At 41.6% G+C, this 19,347-nt stretch overlaps 1 protein-coding gene across 1 annotated transcript in view; it reads right to left on the minus strand.

The window, feature by feature from the left end:
- Window positions 1-2,976: 2,976 nt before the first annotated feature.
- Window positions 2,977-19,347, minus strand: part of SLC15A1 (solute carrier family 15 member 1) — a gene marked incomplete at its 5' end in the record, with an annotated part of 33,195 nt that continues 16,824 nt past the window's right edge. The window contains 7 exons of the mRNA XM_081214704.1: window positions 2,977-3,646; window positions 4,579-4,686; window positions 6,164-6,307; window positions 6,855-6,960; window positions 7,083-7,190; window positions 17,622-17,671; window positions 18,471-18,617. Of these exons, the coding sequence (XP_081070830.1) occupies window positions 3,455-3,646; window positions 4,579-4,686; window positions 6,164-6,307; window positions 6,855-6,960; window positions 7,083-7,190; window positions 17,622-17,671; window positions 18,471-18,617 (855 nt within the window). The 3' untranslated portion in view covers window positions 2,977-3,454. The remainder of the gene's footprint in view (window positions 3,647-4,578; window positions 4,687-6,163; window positions 6,308-6,854; window positions 6,961-7,082; window positions 7,191-17,621; window positions 17,672-18,470; window positions 18,618-19,347) is intronic.

Genomic DNA, 19,347 nt, shown 5'->3' on the forward strand with positions numbered 1-19,347 from the left:
ATTTCCATTCCAGATACTCTCCCCAACCCATGTAGGATCGTACTTCAACACTCAGCCAATGTTCAAGTCAGTGAATTATTTTGATTAAACACTGATCAGCAACTTAGAGAAAGGTGTAAAGCAGAAAAAAATGGGGGCCAAGGAAAAGGCAGAAGACCAGAGGTTGCGGATCTGGCCCCACGCGTCCCCCTTGGCCACTCCTGCCCCATGACACTTGCCATTGTCCAAAGTGTTTTATCTAGAACCCTCATGGTCGCACCCGGCAGTCTTGATTACGTTTGGAAGAAATGGGAAGATTGGAGGGAAGATCACTCTGAAAACTCACCCCTGATGATCAAAGTGCCCCGATGCCCCCCGTCCCCACTCTTATCCTTTAAAGGCCAGTGGAGGCCACATTAACACTGAGTGAATGTTTTCGTCCAACTGCAAAGCACACTCAATGTTAAAGTCGTAGTCGATTGAGGGGCAGGTCTTCATTCAACATTTGGAAGCCTGGTGTGTGCCAGGTACCCTCAAACAAAGGAGTTTAGAGACTTCACATTGTCTCGTGTTCTCTTTGTTTTGTAGGAGAGGAAAATGAGATTTGAAAGGTGAAGAGTTGCCCCATGTTACCCAGCGGCTGTAAGAAGTGTTAGGACCAGAATATATTTTGAGGATTTAGGATGAGTTCTCTTTGGATTATTGACAAGAGTGGGGTAACGGAGCTGAGAGCTCATCACCCTGACGGTTGTTTTTCTCCATCAAAGGCATACTGTGTAAGTTAGAGGGTAGAAGTGACCAGAGAGGCAAAATTCGTAGTCCCTTATAGCTAGTCTTTCACACTAGACCTTGTCAACGAGGCGCATTCAAATCACTGCTCAAGGTTCAGTTCTCAGCCTCTTCCATCTCACTCCTCATGGTCCAAGAGATTTTAAATTGTTATTTAACAAAAGAGGCCAACCACCTTCCGGAAATTAAATGGATCACAGGATACACGCGGAGAGCTTCCGGCCCACAGAAAGCTGGACAGTCACAACACACTGAGGGCTGTGTCACAGGAGTGCAGAGGAGAGACAGCCAAACTGTTGCCAGAGCTGCTCCAGGTCTTTGCTCAAAACCTGCCAACCCCTACCTTTAGCAGGAGTGAACATAAATCTTTAAGTTAAAGGGTCCAGAGATAAGAAAGGAAGCTACAAACAAAAAAACCCAGATGGGGACTTCTCTGGTGGCGCAGTGGTTAAGAATCCGCCTGCCAATGCAGGGGACACGGGTTTGAGCCCTGGTCCGGGAAGATCCCACATGCTGCACAGCAACTAAGCCCGTGAGCCACAACTACTGAGCCTGCGCTCTAGAGCTCGCGAGCCACAACTACTGAGCCGGCGTGCCACAACTACTGAAGCCCGCACACCTAGAGCCTGTGCTCCGCAACAAGAGAAGCCACCGCGATGAGAAGTCCGCGCACCTCAATGAAGACCCAATGCAGCCATAAATAAATAAATTAATTAAAAAAACAGAAGCCCAACGCAGCCATAAATAAATTAATTAATTTAAAAAACAAACCCAGATGGAACCAGCTGGGACCAAGATGGTGCCCCGAATCGAATCTGACCTCCAACAGACCCTGAGTCTCATTATACACTGATTTTACTACATTAGCATATTAAACGACACACACCTACCAACGGCCATGCCTGGACACCAAGGACCAGAAAAGGGTAAAAGCGGTGGCACTCCCCCGCCTCGGAGAAAGTGCTGCCGCTGCCCCAGTAGACCAACGCATGTGCCTCCCCATCATTAGCCTCAGTCCTCCTCCCTTCGTCTTTACTCTAAAATTACATCCCTCTCACCAGGTGGGTGAGAAGTTGATCTGTGAACTTACCTCCTGTTTCTCCATTCCTTGGCCCATGAATAAAGCTTGTGCTGTGTCCATCTCAGCTTCAGTTTTGTTACTTGCCTACTTGAACCCAGCTGGGCTAGGGCTCAAACAGGGACCATGCAACTTAATTTGGTAACGAAACTGGGAAACAGGAAAACCGTTGGAGGAAGTGGCCTGGATCCTGAAGACGAAGAGGATTTTGCCAGGAGGCGCGCGTGGGCGAGGGGTGGGTAGAAAATAAGTGTCTCAAGGCCTGATTTTTCTTTTGCCTTTGACTAGAAGTGAGAACCCACTGCATTCCAAGAACTAGAAGCAGCTGGTGGATCAGAGAGAGCACAGAGAAAGGTGACATATCCACAGAAGAAACAGCCTTCTCAGTTAAGGAATGAGGACTTGATCCAAAGGGTAGAAAAGGTCCTCAGCAAGCTTTGATCATTTACATTTGCGTTTCTCACTCTAGACTTTGTCCCTCTGTTTCATTCCGTCTCCACACTGCAATGACAAGCTTGTGCCTGAAGCATCTTAGAGATCCAAGCTCCTAACTCAGGAACCAGTTTCCACATTCAGAACTGTGCACACGTCTAAGAACTGTTGCTCGTTTTAACAAGAATGCCAAAGCAGACTCGTTCTGAGTCTGATACCTGGGAATGGTTATATGATAAATATCTATAGGATGAATTAGGCAGGAAGTGTTTATAATATTTTGGAACGATTTTTATTCAAGTAGAAAAATGCTCACGAGTATTGAGAAAAACACTTGGAGATGGTACAAAAATATGCACACAGGAAGCTCCTAGTAATAAAAGAGAAGTGTAGCCACAGATAACCCTGAGAAAAGTAGGAAACGAACTCTGATATTTCATGTTCCTGGAATTTACTGTTTGTGGGTCTTGCTCTGTTCATGCTTTTATCACCTTCTGATGAAATCTTAAGGAGCGGGCGCAGCGTTTATAATCAGGAAAGGTCAAGTGTTAAGGATTTCTTACTCAGCCTCCAAATACACAGACACTTACTCTTCAGAATGAGAATTTATTTCATACCATTGAAACTCTAAAAATCATGACTTGCCTTTACCTGAGTAGTTTTTTGAGTTATACATAATTTAAAAAGACGTAGGGGCTGGAAAAACAAAACTAAAAGCAGAAGGTAAAGTTGCCAGGTCCTACTAGCCAGTCCCCATTGTGTACCATTCTAAAGCCTAAACACTCACTTTTTGCCTCATTTAACATCGTTTCCATAGAGTGTTCGAAGGCAAACAATATGGAACTTTGCCACCATTTCAAAAATTTAAGTTAGTCCAAAATAACTTTGTGTCTTAGGAAAGGAGTTAAATGCAGGGTATGGACGCAGTGTTGTAAAAGTATGTGCATGTGTGTGTGTATGCTTTAAATAAGACTTCTCTGCAAAACAAACAAACAAAAGGACTTCTTTTAGAGTGTTAGGTTCGTTGCTGGCTGCTTAGAAAACAGCTTTCTTGGTTTGTTTCACAGTTCTGAAGTCTTCCCCATCAGCGGCCATACAGCAGAGTGTCCTGCCCCCAGGGGACAGACACCTGGGCACATCCTGGGCCCAATCCGTCCTCCACTTGCTTCTTGATATTCACATCTGGGTCTGTGAGACGGAATCCAACTTGGGATATGGGTTGCTATTTTCCAGGTACTCTTTCTTTTCATCCACATCAAACTGCGCTTCAATCTCTGCTGGATTGATGTACGTATAGAATCGGGCCATGATGGCAAATATTACGCTGACGACCAGAAGCAACGCCGCAAACAGAACATACTCGGCCCACTTTGAAGTTGGAGCAAGGAAGAAAACAAAAACAATACAGGTTATGGGAATGTATATATCGCGGGTATTTTTTCTTGAGACATCCAGATCGAAGGTGTTGGAAATGAAGTTGTTAGGGGAAACTGGTAGCTACTGCCACAGATGCAGAATGGCCAGCTTTTCTTGAATGCCCAATGTAACAGTAACATTCTTCGAACAGCTCTGGAGTGCAGACACCCAGGACTTTAAGAAGATGAGACAAAGTTTCTGAAAAACCCAAGTCTTAAGACAAATAGCTGGCCCCTGGAAGGATGGGGACCAAGAGCACACTAGGCAGAGTACTCCTGAGGGAAAAAGAATGTGCTGAAATGTTCTAAGGTAAGACCCCCATGTTATCTTTTGGCAAAACGTGGAGGTCTTGAGCATGAAGGATTAGCACAGGCTCTGATGGGACCTGGTGGGGGAAGTAATGAGTCTGATGGGGTAAAGGGACAGCTCCCTTATGAGGCAGAGATTCTGAGTGCTGAAGGAGAGTTCCAGAACCTGAAAAGCCCTCATTTTATTTTAATGGGAAAAATTACGACAACCTTTAGAATGGCTTTAACTTTAGGTATTATGGAACTTTCTGGATAACACGCCTGCTTTGGGGCCATTGAGCTGCATTCACTGAAGCCAGGAAGGATGTTTCCTTTGATAGTAAACCATATGAGCGTGTAGGTATGTTAACCCCATCTGGTTACATCTGGTTATTTTCCAAGTAGAAATAAGAAGAATCAGCACACACTTGGCTGTAAGACCTTTTTGTATCTGCCCTGTCTGGCTGGTCTGGCAGTTTTACTCAGCCATTAGCCAAGACGACCACGTGTATATACGGACAGCTAGGGAGGGTCGTCGCGATGATGATTAACAGGCGAGAAGACAGAGGTACGCGCGATCTCTGTCTGCATCAGTACCTGTTCACTGAACTGGCCTGCTCCTGCTACAATAAGGACGATGAAGTTGCCAATTGCCACTGTCAACAGCCACCCTGCTTGAAGCACGGATTTCATGTTGGAAGGAGCCTGAGGAAACGAAACAGAGTGAGTCCCGATGTAGATGTCAACCGCAGAGCGGGAGAACACAGCGAACTCACACACTCCCTTAATTAGGCCGTCTACCCCCAGAATGCACATTAAGAGTCAGGCTGGTTTAAATGTAAAAAGGATTATCACTTGGGTAACAAGACATCCCAAATGCTCCTGTGGTATGAACATACAAGAATCCTTTGTTTTTCACTCTCCACATGCTTGCAAAGCTGTCATCCTAATGAAATGGACGAATCTACAGATGAACCGATTCTGCTTCTACAGAAGAATTTTCAGACAAAGCCATGCAGTCCGACCTCTCCTTCCCCCCAAACGGAGGCTGCTCTCTGCGCTGTCATCTTGCTCTTTGGGGAGCTTCACCGCTAGATCACCAAAACTTCTCTTAGAACTCTTGTCACCTGTGTTATAGTCATCTCCTTAACGAGACTCTGAGGTCATTGCAGAAAGGGATTACCCAGCTCATATTTACAATCTTTACTGCAAAACTTGAAGGTATTGGGCATGCTGGGGTTAGGACGACCGTAACTGTATTTTGATAAGATAGTTCAGAACCTAAGCTCTAATTTAGGAATCAGCAACATGTGCCTCATTAGTCTAATATTCACAAAAGCAATACTATTTTTTAACTTTTAAAAGCTAGGCCTTGGGCTTCCCTGGTGGCACAGTGGTTGAGAGTCCACCTGCCGACGCAGGGGATGCGGGTTTGTGCCCCGGTCCGGGAAGATCCCACGTGCCGCGGAGCGGCTGGGCCTGTGAGCCGTGGCCGCTGAGCCTGCGCGTCCGGAGCCTGTGCTCCGCAACGGGAGAGGCCACAGCAGTGAGAGGCCCGCGTACCGCAAAAAATAAATAAATAAATAAATGAAATAAAAATAAAAATAAAAGCTAGGCCTTAATCAGTGTGTTTACTGGGAGCTAAAAAGAGACCTCGAGTGAACCTTAAAAATAATGAGGACACAGACCTATGCATGAGCCTCTTATGAACAGGGTTGTTTCAGAACGTGGGATACACTGACCATCACGACCCTGGTAACGGTTGTTAATACAGTTCTTCCTACTTAGGACCCTAAATCTCTAGCATGTGACTGGAAATTCAGATACCTATATATGGACACTCATGATGCTAAATAGTAATATTCTTTTTTTTTTGGCCACGCCGTGTGGCTTGTGGGATCTTAGTTCCCTGACCAGGGATTGAACCTGTGCTCTCGGCAGTGAAAGCATGGAGTCCTAACCACTGGACCACCAGGGAATTCCCTAAACGGTAATATTCTTATTCAGTAAATAAGACTTGGTAATTTCTAAAACCTTGTTTGGTAGAACCTACCATAATGCTTTCTAGAATTTTCTTTTACACTGTAAATACATGGCTACCCTAGCTTTTAATTAAGTCCCAGCAGCATTATTTGAAGGCAGGGTTGTAGGAGAGGGGTGTACAGAACAATAGACAGGAAACCTGAGAATATGAGAACTCCAATCCCGTGACGGAGAAAACCACCTCGCCGCAGGTGAGGAGGAAGTACTGGGGGATTTGCAGGGCCATGCTGATTGTGTTCGGGGAAATATCTTCAAATATCGTCAGTTTGGGGCAGCTGTCACCCTAAACCAGTAAGGCAAAAGCAAGAAGAAGAAATGAAAATCGAGACTGATTCCAGAATAAAAATTGCTCAGAGAGGCAAACTGAATTTGGACTTTCAGGGTTACACCATAGGATCTATCCAGAAAGTACACATTTTAAATGTAAATATGCAACACTGCATTTTATCCTTGGGATGGGATGGCCTTGGTAGGATTTGAAAATATGTTCACTAGCTTTTTCTTCTTAAATAAGAGAGCAGATTGGAAGTCAGGTTTGTTGAAAACATTGCCAGCTCTTTGAACGAAAAGCTTCCAAGGTCCATGTTGACAGTCTATGAGGACACTGGTCAATGTGAACGTTTAGAGGTCAGTCTGTTTAATTTTATTCTAAAGGTGGACTTAAGGCAATGATAAACCACAGAATTAGTGGTGAACTGAATTAATTCTAAATTCGTTTAAAATACAGATCCTAATATCACTCTGTTAAATCATTACTATGTCCTGTTTTCAAGGACTCTTATCAATAAACTTTGAGTGGAACTTCTGATTCAGTGCAATGAGTTACTAACCTCCCTTGTGATTACATAGGTATATGCACTACCAAATTCAAGGTAGGATGTTTCCAACTTTTTACACTGTTGTGCAATCTCTGATGAGTTTATTGTGAAGGTCTTTCTATGAAAAGAAAGATTAATATAAATTAATGCTCTTGGTATTGAAAGTTTCAATGTATTATTCAAAGAAAAAGACTTGAAACCCTTGAACTTGGGAGCAAAGTGTCCATTGTAGGTACTTACTTGCCAGAAGAGAAAAAATGATATTCGCTGGCATTGTGACTGGTGACGTTTTCATAAACTTCCCCATCCACTGTGACATTGAAGCTCTCAGCAAGAGTATTTACAAATCTGAAACAGAAAACCATCTGTCTTGTGAGTGGACTATGGAATGATTTGCTCCAGGTCACAGTATGTGCATCTGAAGTTGGGCTCTCTTCCCTTTTGGAAGGAATTTAAGATGTCTGCAGAAGATGTCTAGAGTATAAAGGCAGAAAGTAACTTACTCTAGGTTTGCCTTTGTTCACCTCATGAGAACACACCTAAAATAATTTATTTAACTCAGGTAAATGCCGGGAACTGTTCTAAGTACTCTGTGACTAGGAACTATCTCAGTGGTATTTTGGGATATTAAGTACAGATTGAAATAGCTGCATCTCCTCCCCCTCCGGAAGGCAGCCACGTCTTTGTGCTTCTTATTTCAGAAGCTTGACAGCCAAAGCGATGAAGGACCAAAAGCAGTAGTTGCCAAGTACCTAAAAGACAGCCTCCAACTGGGGCTTCTTTTACAGTGTCAGGGAAGCCCATTTATTTCCTTTACTTTAAAGAGCAGCTTCAGGCATGGAGGGGCTCCAAGGAGTGGACAGGAAGACGTGGGCCAGCCCAGCAATCAGAGACAGTTTGGAGGAATTCCCTTCAGATGGCAGAGACCTGTGTCTGCAGGTCGTGGAGTAACAGTGATCAGCACCCACGGGAATACGGCTGGGAATGGAACACCCAGTAGGACTGGGTGCTGGGTCCCAAGGTTTCCAGTCTCTGAAACATTCCCCGTGTCCAAGCTTCAATGGGACCGTTTGAGTTGTTTGCCTCCAAAGGACCATATAGGTGGTGACCGGGTGGACAGATGATTAGAGATCCCTTCCTCAAGTGTTCCAGGCTAGAGAAGACTCTGATACTCTTGTACTGCCCCAGGGAGAAGGGGGCTACCCCAAATAAGAGCAGCGGACCTTTCCTACCAGATAGGTGATTTGAAGGCATACAGAAGATCATCCAATTCAGAGAACGAGAAGTAATAACAGTATACACCTAAGTACTGTAAAGAACAATTTACCTTCCGCATCCCTAAAATACATGGTGATGGAATAAAATTTACGTTTTAAGGCAGGACAAGAATATGTAAGCATATCATTCCCTGCCCTGTATTGAGCACTCCCTAATATGCAGTGTGCATTATACATTAACTTGACCTCCCCAAAGGCGGGAATGCTGGCTCCACCGTAAAGATCAATTTTTTTTTTCCTTTCTTCTGACGTCAGCAGTGTAACTTCTTGGAAGATAACATTCTTTCCTAATTCTGTAAGGGGTCGTGGCGACCTACTGCTTGCTTTGTATGTGCAGACTTAGACTATGTGTTTTTGGTGAACCTTATGTAAAAGTGTGTGTCATTTTGATGTACAATCTTTTGTCTCAAAAATGTATATTTTGAAGTACCTTTGTGGTTTTTTTTTTTTTTTTGGCCACGCCAGGCAGCTTGTGGGATCTTAGTTCCCTAACCAGGGATTGAACCCAGGCCCTCGGCAGTGAAAGCGTGGAGTCCTAACCACTGGACCACCAGAGAATTCCCTTGAGGTACCTTTGTATACTTGAAGTACCTTTGACTTCTAACAAGTGGAACAGTCCTCAGAGTTTTTTGAAAGTCTGTCTCCTGGGTTATAATCTTTTAGATCTGCTCTAATAAAATTCTCTACTTCTCCTTTAGATGGACTATTGATTAATTTTTTTGTCAACAGTGGCCAGTTTCATCTACTTTGTGGCAATAAGTAATATTGGTCAAATTCCAGGGACTGAGAGAACATTTTTATGAATGAAACATTTGACTTGGTGTCATTTAACAGGTGATTAAAACAGAAAACTGAACCTGATGTAGGTCAACAGGAGCCTAATAGAGTGAATGTTGCTCCGAACTATAAATGCCACTTTGATAAAAGATTAAGATGAACCATTCAAAAGAGAGACAGTGGAAACAGTATGAAATTAGGAAGTAGACCCTTGGGCCTGGGGCCTGGCTTTATATATTATAAGCCAGAAGACTGAATAAATCCTATCCTAAGGCTTGAGTACTACTGTCCGCCTGACATATGTCTCAGGGCTGGTACAAGAGACCAATAAGAATGGAAATAATCTGAAAAAAAGAAAAAAAAAGCAACATCACACATACCAGATGTGTTTTCATATACACACAGAAAATAGGAGAGGATTAACAGCAAACACATTCTGAGTGCTTCGAAAGGCATGGAAAGCAGAGGTTCCAGATCAACTGTGCTCTGAGAGCTCTGATCAGGCAAATCCTAGGGTCCACTAGGCTTCAGGCTGGCTTGACGTCTTAGGAGCACCAGGATCTAAGCTACAAAGTGATCATGGGAGGAGGGATGGAGAGTGGGAACCAGCTGAGAAAACAAGATGGGACCAGTTCCTTAAAGAATAACCAGAGGACAGAGATATTTGTTCCTCTTCAATAAAAAATTTTTAAAACAAGGCTTCATGAGCTATAGTTCACATACTGCAAAATTCACCCCTTTAAAGTGTGCAATTCAGTGATTTCCCTATAGCCACATGGTTGTGCCACCATCACAAGAGTCCAGTTCTCATCACTCCAGAAAGAAACTCTCTCCATGCCCCCTCCCCACAGTCCTTGGCAACCATTAATCTCCTTTCTGTCTCTGTGGATTTGCCTGCCGCTTCATATAAATGTAATCATACGGCAGGAGGTCTTTGTGCCTTAGCGTAATGTTTGTAAGGGGTATTCATATTCATAGCAGTACTCCATCTCTTTTCATGGCTGAATAATAGTCCACTGTATGGAGAGACCACATTTTGTTATCAGTCGATGGGCACTTGAATTGTTTCTACAGTTCGTCTATTGTGAATAATGCTGCTATGAACATTCATCTACAAGTTTTCGAGTGGACATATATTTCCATTTCTTGTGGGTTGTATACCTGGGTGAAAAATTGCTGGGTCATATGGTAACTCTATGTTTAACATTCTGAGCAACAGTTTTTCAAAGGGGTTGCATCAGTTTACATTTGCACCAGATGTGTACAAGGATTCCAATTTATCTGCCTCCTCACCAACATGCTTTATTACCTGTTTTTTTTTTTAAATTTATGTATTAGAGCCCGGTGAATGTGAAGTGGTATCTTGTTGTTTTGATTCACATTTCCCTAATGAATGATGATGCTGAGCATCTTTTCATGGACTTTCTGGCCAATAGTATTTTTCTTTTGGATAAATGTCTATTCAAATACTTTGCCCATTTAAAAAATTGGGTTACCTGTCCCTTTATTATTGAGTAGTCATACTTTCTAGACATTTGGAATATAAGTCTCTTATATATGATTTGCACATATTTTCTCTCATCCTGTGGGTTGTCCTTCACTTTCTTGATGGCATCATTTGTAGCACAAATGTTTTCCGTTTTGACGAAGCCTATTACTACTTTTGTTGTTGTTGTTGTTTCTGCTTTTAGTTTCATATATAAGAAACCACTGCCTAATCCAAGGTCACAAGGATTCATTCCTCTTTTGCTTCTGGAAATTGTATTGCTTTAGCTTTATTTAGGTCTATGATCCATCGAGTTAATTTTTACATATGGGATCAGTGAGGGGGGGTGTTCAACGTCAGTCTTTTGTATGTGGGCTTCCAGTCCCGTTTTTGGAAAACGCCACCATTTTTAAAATGAAGACATCTTTCGGAATCCACTTATGGCCCATCATGTCCCAGCTACACTCCCCCCTTAAAGCATCGTTTGTCAGAGGGCAGAGTCATGAGAAGCAGGACTGGAATAAACTGAACTCACAGTAAATCTTGAGATTTTTAGCAAAAACCAATGCAGCTGTGATCACATTGTCTGCGCGCACGATTGCTGTGCCACTGCTGAATAAAAATGTTTGGGAAGCACTGTGTTTTAAAACTTCTTTCATCCGTTTTGTCTTTCTTTCTGGGATAACCTAGGATGAACATATGGATTGGGTACAGTAGTTTATATACATTTATAATTTATAAAGGATGCCATATTCATACATTGCGGGTACATGCTCAAAATATTTTTATTGAATGTGATAAAAGGTTTAAAGATCACTGCCCTCGAGAAACTGCCCGCATGTGGACGAAGAAACATATGTGAATGTGGACTGTGACATTGTCTGGAAAAGCGAAAATAACCTAAATTTCCTGTACAGAGGAATGGACAAAAAAAGGGTGGCATAGCCATGCAATGGAATATTTATACAATGGTTTAAGTGAATGGATAAGGGACACAGATATGAATATGACTGAATATTAAAATAATATTTCTAATGTAACATATTTCATAATATGATTGCAGAATGACATATACACAGGACAATAACATTTTAAGTTTAAAAACATGTCAAAAACATATTGTTTATAGATACATATATATGTAGCGATATGTAGTGTTAAAAAAATTCATGAGAAAGATCAGTATCAAATTCTTGACCACTTTTTGACTGAAGTATTGCCATGTATTTAAAAGAATGTAGTCTATTAAGTCCTGCAGTTTCCTGATACCACATAATTAACAGGATTCCATTTTGCTTAAGGTTCTATATACTATTCCTTTATTTCATATATTACTCAGAAGTCTGACTTCCTGAAATTTTTGAAGTTGTTCTAATTATCAGTTTGTCTCTGACGCTAGTTTTTCAGAACTTCCCTTTTTTTTTTTTTTGCGGTACGCGGGCCTCTCACTGTTGTGGCCTCTCCCGTTGCGGAGCACAGGCTCCGGACGCGCAGGCTCAGTGGCCATGGCTCACGGGCCCAGCCGCTCCGCGGCATGTGGGATCTTCCCGGACCGGGGCACGTACCTGTGTCCCCTGCATCGGCAGGAGGACTCTCAACCACTGCGCCACCAAGGAAGCCCCTTCCCTTTTTATTTTAATCTGTCTCCTGGGCATTACTGAAATAATAAATAATAAAACCTTTGATCCATTAAGAATTTGTTGTTGCCAATAAAAAGAAAAAAGCTTCTGGTTTATCTTTTACCACGTGGATGGACTGGTGGAGTTAAGTGTTGGCGACCTCATGTATCCTTCTTCTTTTCTAAGATCTCATCAAAGACAATGAAGGAGGAGAGGGAGAGGGAGAGGAGTGAGGAAGGGGGGAAAGGGGAAGGGAAGGAAGAGGGGGAGGAGAGGAAGAGGAGGAGAAGAACGAAGCTTTAACAGCACCAGAACAAGAAAGGATACCACAATCTAAATTGTCCAAAGTTTCTAAGGTTAGGAGACGTTTCTGACAAAATCAAAGCAATGGATTCTGAGGCACAAAGGAAATCCCAGAGGTGCTGCCAGCTCAGAATCAAATACAAAGGTCAGGAAAGGGCCAGGTGACCATGATGAGTGTACTTCCTCCCAGGTCTGCTAAGGCAGTTGTTGCGCCTGTGCGTGGGTGAGGGAGAGAACAACAATCCAGAAGATAGAAAAGGTATTAGGGGCTGAACTGTGTTCCCCACTTCCCAGTTCATATGTGGAAGTCCTAACCCCCCAATATCTTGGAATGGGACTGTATTTGGAGACAAGGTCTTTAAAGAGGCAAAATGAGGTCATTCGGGTGGGCCTTAATCCCAGATGACTGGTGTCCTTATAAGAAGAGGAGATTAAGACACAAGCACACACAGAGGGATGACCATGTGAAGACGAAGGGAGAAGACGGCATCTACAAGCCAAGGAGAGAGGCCTCAGAGGAAACCAGCCCTGCCGACACCTTGACCTCAGACGTCCAGCCTCCAGAACGGTGAGGAAGTCATTTTCTTTTTGTTTAAGCCTCCCAGACTGTGGTACTTTGTTATGGCAGCCCTAGCAAACGAATACAGAAGGGAACAAAGAAAACGAGGGAAGGAACCGAAAATTCAAAGGGCCTAGTGCAGGCAAGATTTATGAATAAAATCACATCCAGACTTACTTTCACTGCAGAGAAATGTGAGAACACCAAGGAGAAAGGAGATAACAAAAGCGAGGAGAGAAGAAAATGAAATCAACTACAAAGACTGGCAGACGCTTTTTGTTGTTTTTTCTTGTCTGCACAACTAGGTACTAGATGCCAGTAGAAAAAAAACCTCCAAGGTTCTGGGAGAAAATAGCATCCAACCTTATGATGAAGTGTACGAATAGAAAAAGGCATTTTCAGGCACACAAGGGCTTGCAATTTACCTCACAGCTTCTCTTGACAAGATAACTGAGCATATCCCACAGCAAAACAAGAAAGGTATCTCAGAAAGATGACATGAGATCCAAGAAAGAAAGGCAGAAACCTGGGCATACGACAAAAATTCTATGAGGATAGTGGCATCACAAGATTACAGAGCAAAGGTTCCAGTGGGATCAAAGAGCATGCTGAAGGTTTCCAGAGACACGGAGCCCTGGATCCGCTCACCTTGGGGATAAAGGCTTATGCTTTTGTCAATGAGAGGTCAAGTAAGTTACAGGACAAAAACAAAAGCTATGCGAGAAAGCCTTGGTTAAATTAAGGCAATCAGGATGCAGTACCACCGAACAATTCATGGAATGTCAATGAATCTTGACATTCAGAACATTTCCCTTTGAGGATACATTTTCAAGTTTATAAAGTTACATTCTCTTCTCTTTCAGACTGATCACTCTTATTACACTACGACTAATATTTATACAGTCAAATTGTAAATCCTGTGTATTGATCTATTTTTTAGACTCCACCTAGCACATGAAATACACGGAAAAATAAATGTTAAGTATTAACAATGTGAAACATGGGCAGTAAAGAGAGATGAAGAGTACATTAATTTCTTTATACCATTAAATTAGTAGATACCACCGTAATAACATACTTATTTCTCTATTAATGTGTTCTAGTGGTAGCTAGTAAAAGCTAAAATCAGAAATTCGGTTGTAGCCACAAAGAAATGGGAATTGCAGTAAGGGTTAAGGCAAATAGGAGACCTACTCTCATTTTTCCCCAATTTATTCTTATTAAAAAAGTGTATTTATAGTAAACTGGCTTTTTTTGCTATATAGTTCTATGAGTTTTAACACATGTCTAGATTTATATAAACATCATCACAATCAGGATACAGACCAGTTCCATTGCCCCCAAATCTCCCTCATGCTACCATGTAGTTAAACCTTTCCTCCACTCCTACCCATGTCAACCACTAATCTGTTCTTTATTCTTAGGGGTTTTTTGCCACTTCCAGAATGTCATATAAACGGAATTACACAGTATGTATAACTTTTTGAGATTGGCTTCTTTGATGGCATAATGAACTTCAATTTCTTTTATATTGTTGTATGAATCAGTAGTTCGTTCCTTTTTTTTCTTGAGTAATATTCCATTGTATGGATGCAATAAAATCTGATGTCTGTTTATCCATCACCCACTGAAGGATATTTGGGTGACTTCCAATCTTTGGTGATTATAAACAGAGCTTCTATAAACATTTGAGTATAGGTTTTATGTGAGCATAAATTTGCATTTCTCTAGGATAAATATCTAGGAGTGAGATGGCTGGCTCATATGGTAAGTGTACCTTTAATTTTATAAGAAATTGCCAAACTGTTTTTCAGAATGGCTGTACCATTTTGCACTTCCATTTCAATGCATGGGAGGTCTAGTTGCTCTGTATCCTCACCAGCACTTGATATTGTCAGTTTAAAAAATTATTATAGCCATCCAACAGGTGTGTCATGAAAACTCACTGTGCTTTTAATTTATATTTCCTCAATAACCAATGATGTTGAACATTTTTTCATGTGCTCATTTGTGTATCTTCTTTGGTGAAATGTCTGTTAAAATCTTCTGCTCTATTTTTTGTTTTGTTTTGTTTTATTTTTTTCTGGTACGTGGGCCTCTCACTGTTGCGGCCTCTCCCGTTGCGGAGCACAGGCTCCGGACGCGCAGGCTCAGCGGCCACGGCTCACGGGCCCAGCCGCTCCGCGGCACGTGGGATTCTCCCGGACCGGGGCACGAACCCGTGTCCCCTGCATCGGCAGGCGGACTCCCAACCACTGCGCCACCAGGGAAGCCCCCTCTGCTCTATTTTTTAACTGGATTCTTTTATTATTGAGTTTTGAGAGTACTTTATATGTTCTGGGTACAAATTCTTTGTCAGATATGTATGTGATTTGTAAATATTTTCTCCCTGTTTGTAGCTTACCTTTTCATTCTCTTAACAGTGAGATTCATAGAACAGATGTTTTCAGTTTTTTTGTTTTTTGTTTTTTTTGCGGTACGCAGGCCTCTCACTGTTGTGGCCTCTCCTGTTGCGGAGCACAGGCTCCGGACACGCAGGCTCAGTGGCCATGGCTCACGGGCCCAGCCGCCCCGCGGCATGTGGGATCCTCCTGGACTGGGGCATGAACCCGTGTCCCCTGCATCGGCAGGCAGACTCTCAACCACTGCGCCACCAGGGAAGCCCTGTTTTTAGTTTTGAGAAAATTTATTTTTTTTCTTTTATGGATTATGCTTTTGGTGTCATATCTAAGAACTCAAGTCACAAAGATTTTGTTTCCCTATAAAAATTTAATAGTACATTTTACATGTAGGTCTGTAATCAATTTTGAGTTAATTTTCCTACATGATGTATAAGATTTTTTATATAATTTTGTATAAAATGTAAAGTTTAGGACAAATTCATTTTTTACGTATGTGTCCAAATGTTTCAACACCATTTTTTAAAAAGACTAAACTTATTAGCCCATTGAATTGTCTTTGTACTTTTGTCAAAAGTCAGTTGACTGTAGTTGGGTGGGCCTATTTCTGGACCATTACACTGACCAATTATGCTAAGTGAAGTCTGCTAGACAGAGAAAGACAAATACTGTATGGTGTCACTTATATGGGGAACCGAAAAAGAAAAAGTTGAATACATAGAAACAGAGAATAAAGTGGTAGTTGCCAAGGAAGGAGGGAATGGTGAGGGGAGATGTTGGTCAAAGGGTATAAACTTTCAGTTTTAAGATGAATAAGTTCTAAGGATCTAAATAAAGTACAGCATGGTGACTAATTAATACTATATTGTATACTTGAAATTTGCTAAGAGATTGGATCTTAAAATTCTCATAATATAAAAACAGTAACTTTGAGGTGATGAATATGTTAATTAACTTCATTGTGGTAAATATTTTACAGTGTATACATATATCAAATCATCACGTTGCATACTTTAAATATATATGATTTTGTCAATTATACCTCAATAAAACTGGAAAAATCATAAACCAAAAAACCAATGCTACGATTGAGATAGGAAATGCACTAAACCTATAGATCAATTTGGGGAGGATTGACATCTTTTCTATATTAAGTTTTCTAATCAATGAAACCAACATATCTCTCCATTTATTTAGGTCTCCATTGATTTTTCATCAGCGTTTTGTAGTTTCAGCTCTCAAATCCTGTATATGTCTTATAAGATTTATAATTAGTATTTCATCACTTTTTTTGAGCTATGGTAAAAGGTATAGTTTAAAATTTTCAGTTTCCAATCATTTATTGCTAGTATATAGAAATATGTTTGTTTTGTTGTTGGCCTTGTATCCTGTAACCTTTCTAAACTCACTTACTGATTCTATGGGCTTTTTCTGTAGAGTCCTTGGGACTTGTTTATGCAATCCTGCCTTCGTGAGTTGGGATAGTTTTATTTCTTCCTTTCCAATCTAGATGCTTTTATTTATTTTTCTTGCCTCATGGCACTAGCATCCAGAAGGACTGTGAATAGGAGTGGAGTGGACAGTCTAACCTGGTTCCTGATCTTAGGGGGAGAGCATTTAGACTTTTGCCTTTAAGTACAACATTAGCTTGGATTTTTTTAGATGTACATTTTCAGAGTAAGGAAGTTCCCTTCAGTTCCTAGTTTGCTGAGAGTTGTTAAATGAATGGATGCTGAATTTCATCAAATGCTTTTTCTGCATCAATTCGTATGATGATGTGGATTTTCCTCTTTAGTTTATTAAGATGATGGATTTTATTTATGATTTAAAAAACACTGAACCAGGGCTTCCTTGGTGGCGTAATGGTTTAAGAATCCACTTGCCAATGCAGGGGACACAGGTTCGAGCCCTGGTCCAGGAAGATCCCACATGCCGCAGAGCAACTAAGCCCGTGAGCCACAACTACTGAGCCTGGGCTCTAGAGCCTGTGAGCCACAACTACTGAGCCCACGTGCCACAACTACTGAAGCCCGCGTGCCTAGAGCTGGTGCTCCGCAACAAGAGAAGTCACCGCAATGAGCAGCCTGCGTACCGCAACAAAGAGTAGCCCCCGCTCGCCGCAACTAGAGAAAGCCCGTGCAGCAACAAACACTCAGTGCAGCCAAAAATAAATAAATAAAATAAATTTAATAAATAAATAAATTAATTAATTAAAAAAAAACCATTGAACCAGCCTTACATTCTTGGAGTAAAGCACATACTCTCATTTTATATCCTTGTTATAGTTGAATTTTACTATGGGTATACATTAGTTATGTAAGAAGCTGATATAACTTAAGTTTTAAAGAAATACACATACCTGATTCCATTTTTTCCATTTTCTGGCTTCTGGTTAAGGCCATCCTTTACCTGAGAAAGAAAACATTTTCAAATCTAACTCATCAGAATAAGTTCAGAAGGAGAGTGATATTGGCATTTATCCTAGGAGCTAAGGGCACCTTGATTACATTTGCTGGGCTCCATTCTTCAGCCCTGGTTCACCTGAAGTTAAGATGAGTCTCTACAACTTTTCATGCTTGCTTTCTAGTGGTTCCACAGAACATTGCTCTACAAGAATTTAGGGCAAGTCACTCAACAGTTCCCTAATTAAACACATTACCAAGAAGTCTTAATTCCCTATCGCAGTTCTGTAGAAGCTCACCTAAATTCACCTGACAGAATACCCACAACTCCTTCATTAGGTCAACTACACCATCACAGCTTCTTTATATGCTGAATGGAATATCCAGATGCCTATATTTTGTCATGAAATCATTTTTATACGTTTCTATTGCTTTTACCTGACGTATTCACTCTATTTTTTAAGAGACGGCTCTAATTTCCCAATTACTCAGTGCAAATTTTTTAAATGAATGCCATTAAAGATATATTTAAAACTTTATCTCAAAAAGTCTCTGAGAATGCACACAGGTACTCTGTGTGACCTGTGTACACATACACCATTCCATGCCCAGAAGGTCTTTTTAAGATTTGTAAAATTACTATTAACCCTTCCCATCAAACCTTTACTGCAAGTCAAATGACTGTGTCCCTGAAGAAGGAAGAATTGAGGATTATCTAATATGGGGAGGAAAAAAAGTCACACCACTAAAAGGCTGTGTCTCCAATAGCACAGTCAAGAGTCAGCTGCAGGTGTCCAGCTACTTACCACTTGGTAATTGTTTGGGGCCCAGACTAGAAGGGTATGGCGATGGCCCTGCTCAAAGTCAGGAGCTACTGGAGTGAGTGGCGATCCAGTAGAAGAAATGTTTATACTTGTCAGTTTGTCTGCACTGAAAGTCATAAATTTACTTGCCTATAATGGGGGGAAAGGAATCACAGTTAATACCAGAGCCTTATTCAGCACTAACACTCTCATGCATATGATTTGGCATTCCCAGGTCATGTTCATACACATCCAAAAATGCCTTGATGGGGGCTGGCATTGGTTTGTCTCAGTCCCCGCCCTAGTCCACCCCTGTGGACTCTATCCTGAAGTTGTTTAGCATTACCACAAGAATTATGATTTTCATCCAGCATTTTACTTTCATTTTATGAAGATAAATGCTATGGAAATTATTTCTACCATTGGGCAAGGAACAGCATTGAGGAAAAGCAACAGCCTGGGTGAAAATCAATACTGGGCTTTCCCGAGCATCGGGCGTCAAACATTCTTTCTTCCTTCACGATTATTAGTTTGGCAAGATCTAAGGGAGTGGTTCTCAGTGGTGGCTGACCAGGAATGTGACCAGTTAAATCAAAATTTCTGGAGTTGGGTTGCAGGCATCAGAATTGTCAAAGCTCTCCAGACTTAAGGTTGAGAAGCTCTAATCGAGACCAATGACCATCCATCCACAGTAGGGTTTTCCAGTCTCAGCACTGTTGGCATTTGGGGCAGATAATTCTTTGTTGAGGGGGCTGCATGTCAGCATCTCTGGCTTCTACATAGGAGACGCCAAAAGCATACTCCCAGTTGTGACCATTAGAAATGTCTCCAGAGATTTCCAAGTGTTCCCTGTGGGGGCTATTTTGATAGCCCCGGTGGA

This window comes from Mesoplodon bidens, assembly GCF_964165515.1.
Source record: "Mesoplodon bidens genome assembly, chromosome: 17".
Taxonomy (NCBI): Eukaryota; Metazoa; Chordata; class Mammalia; order Artiodactyla; family Ziphiidae; genus Mesoplodon; species Mesoplodon bidens.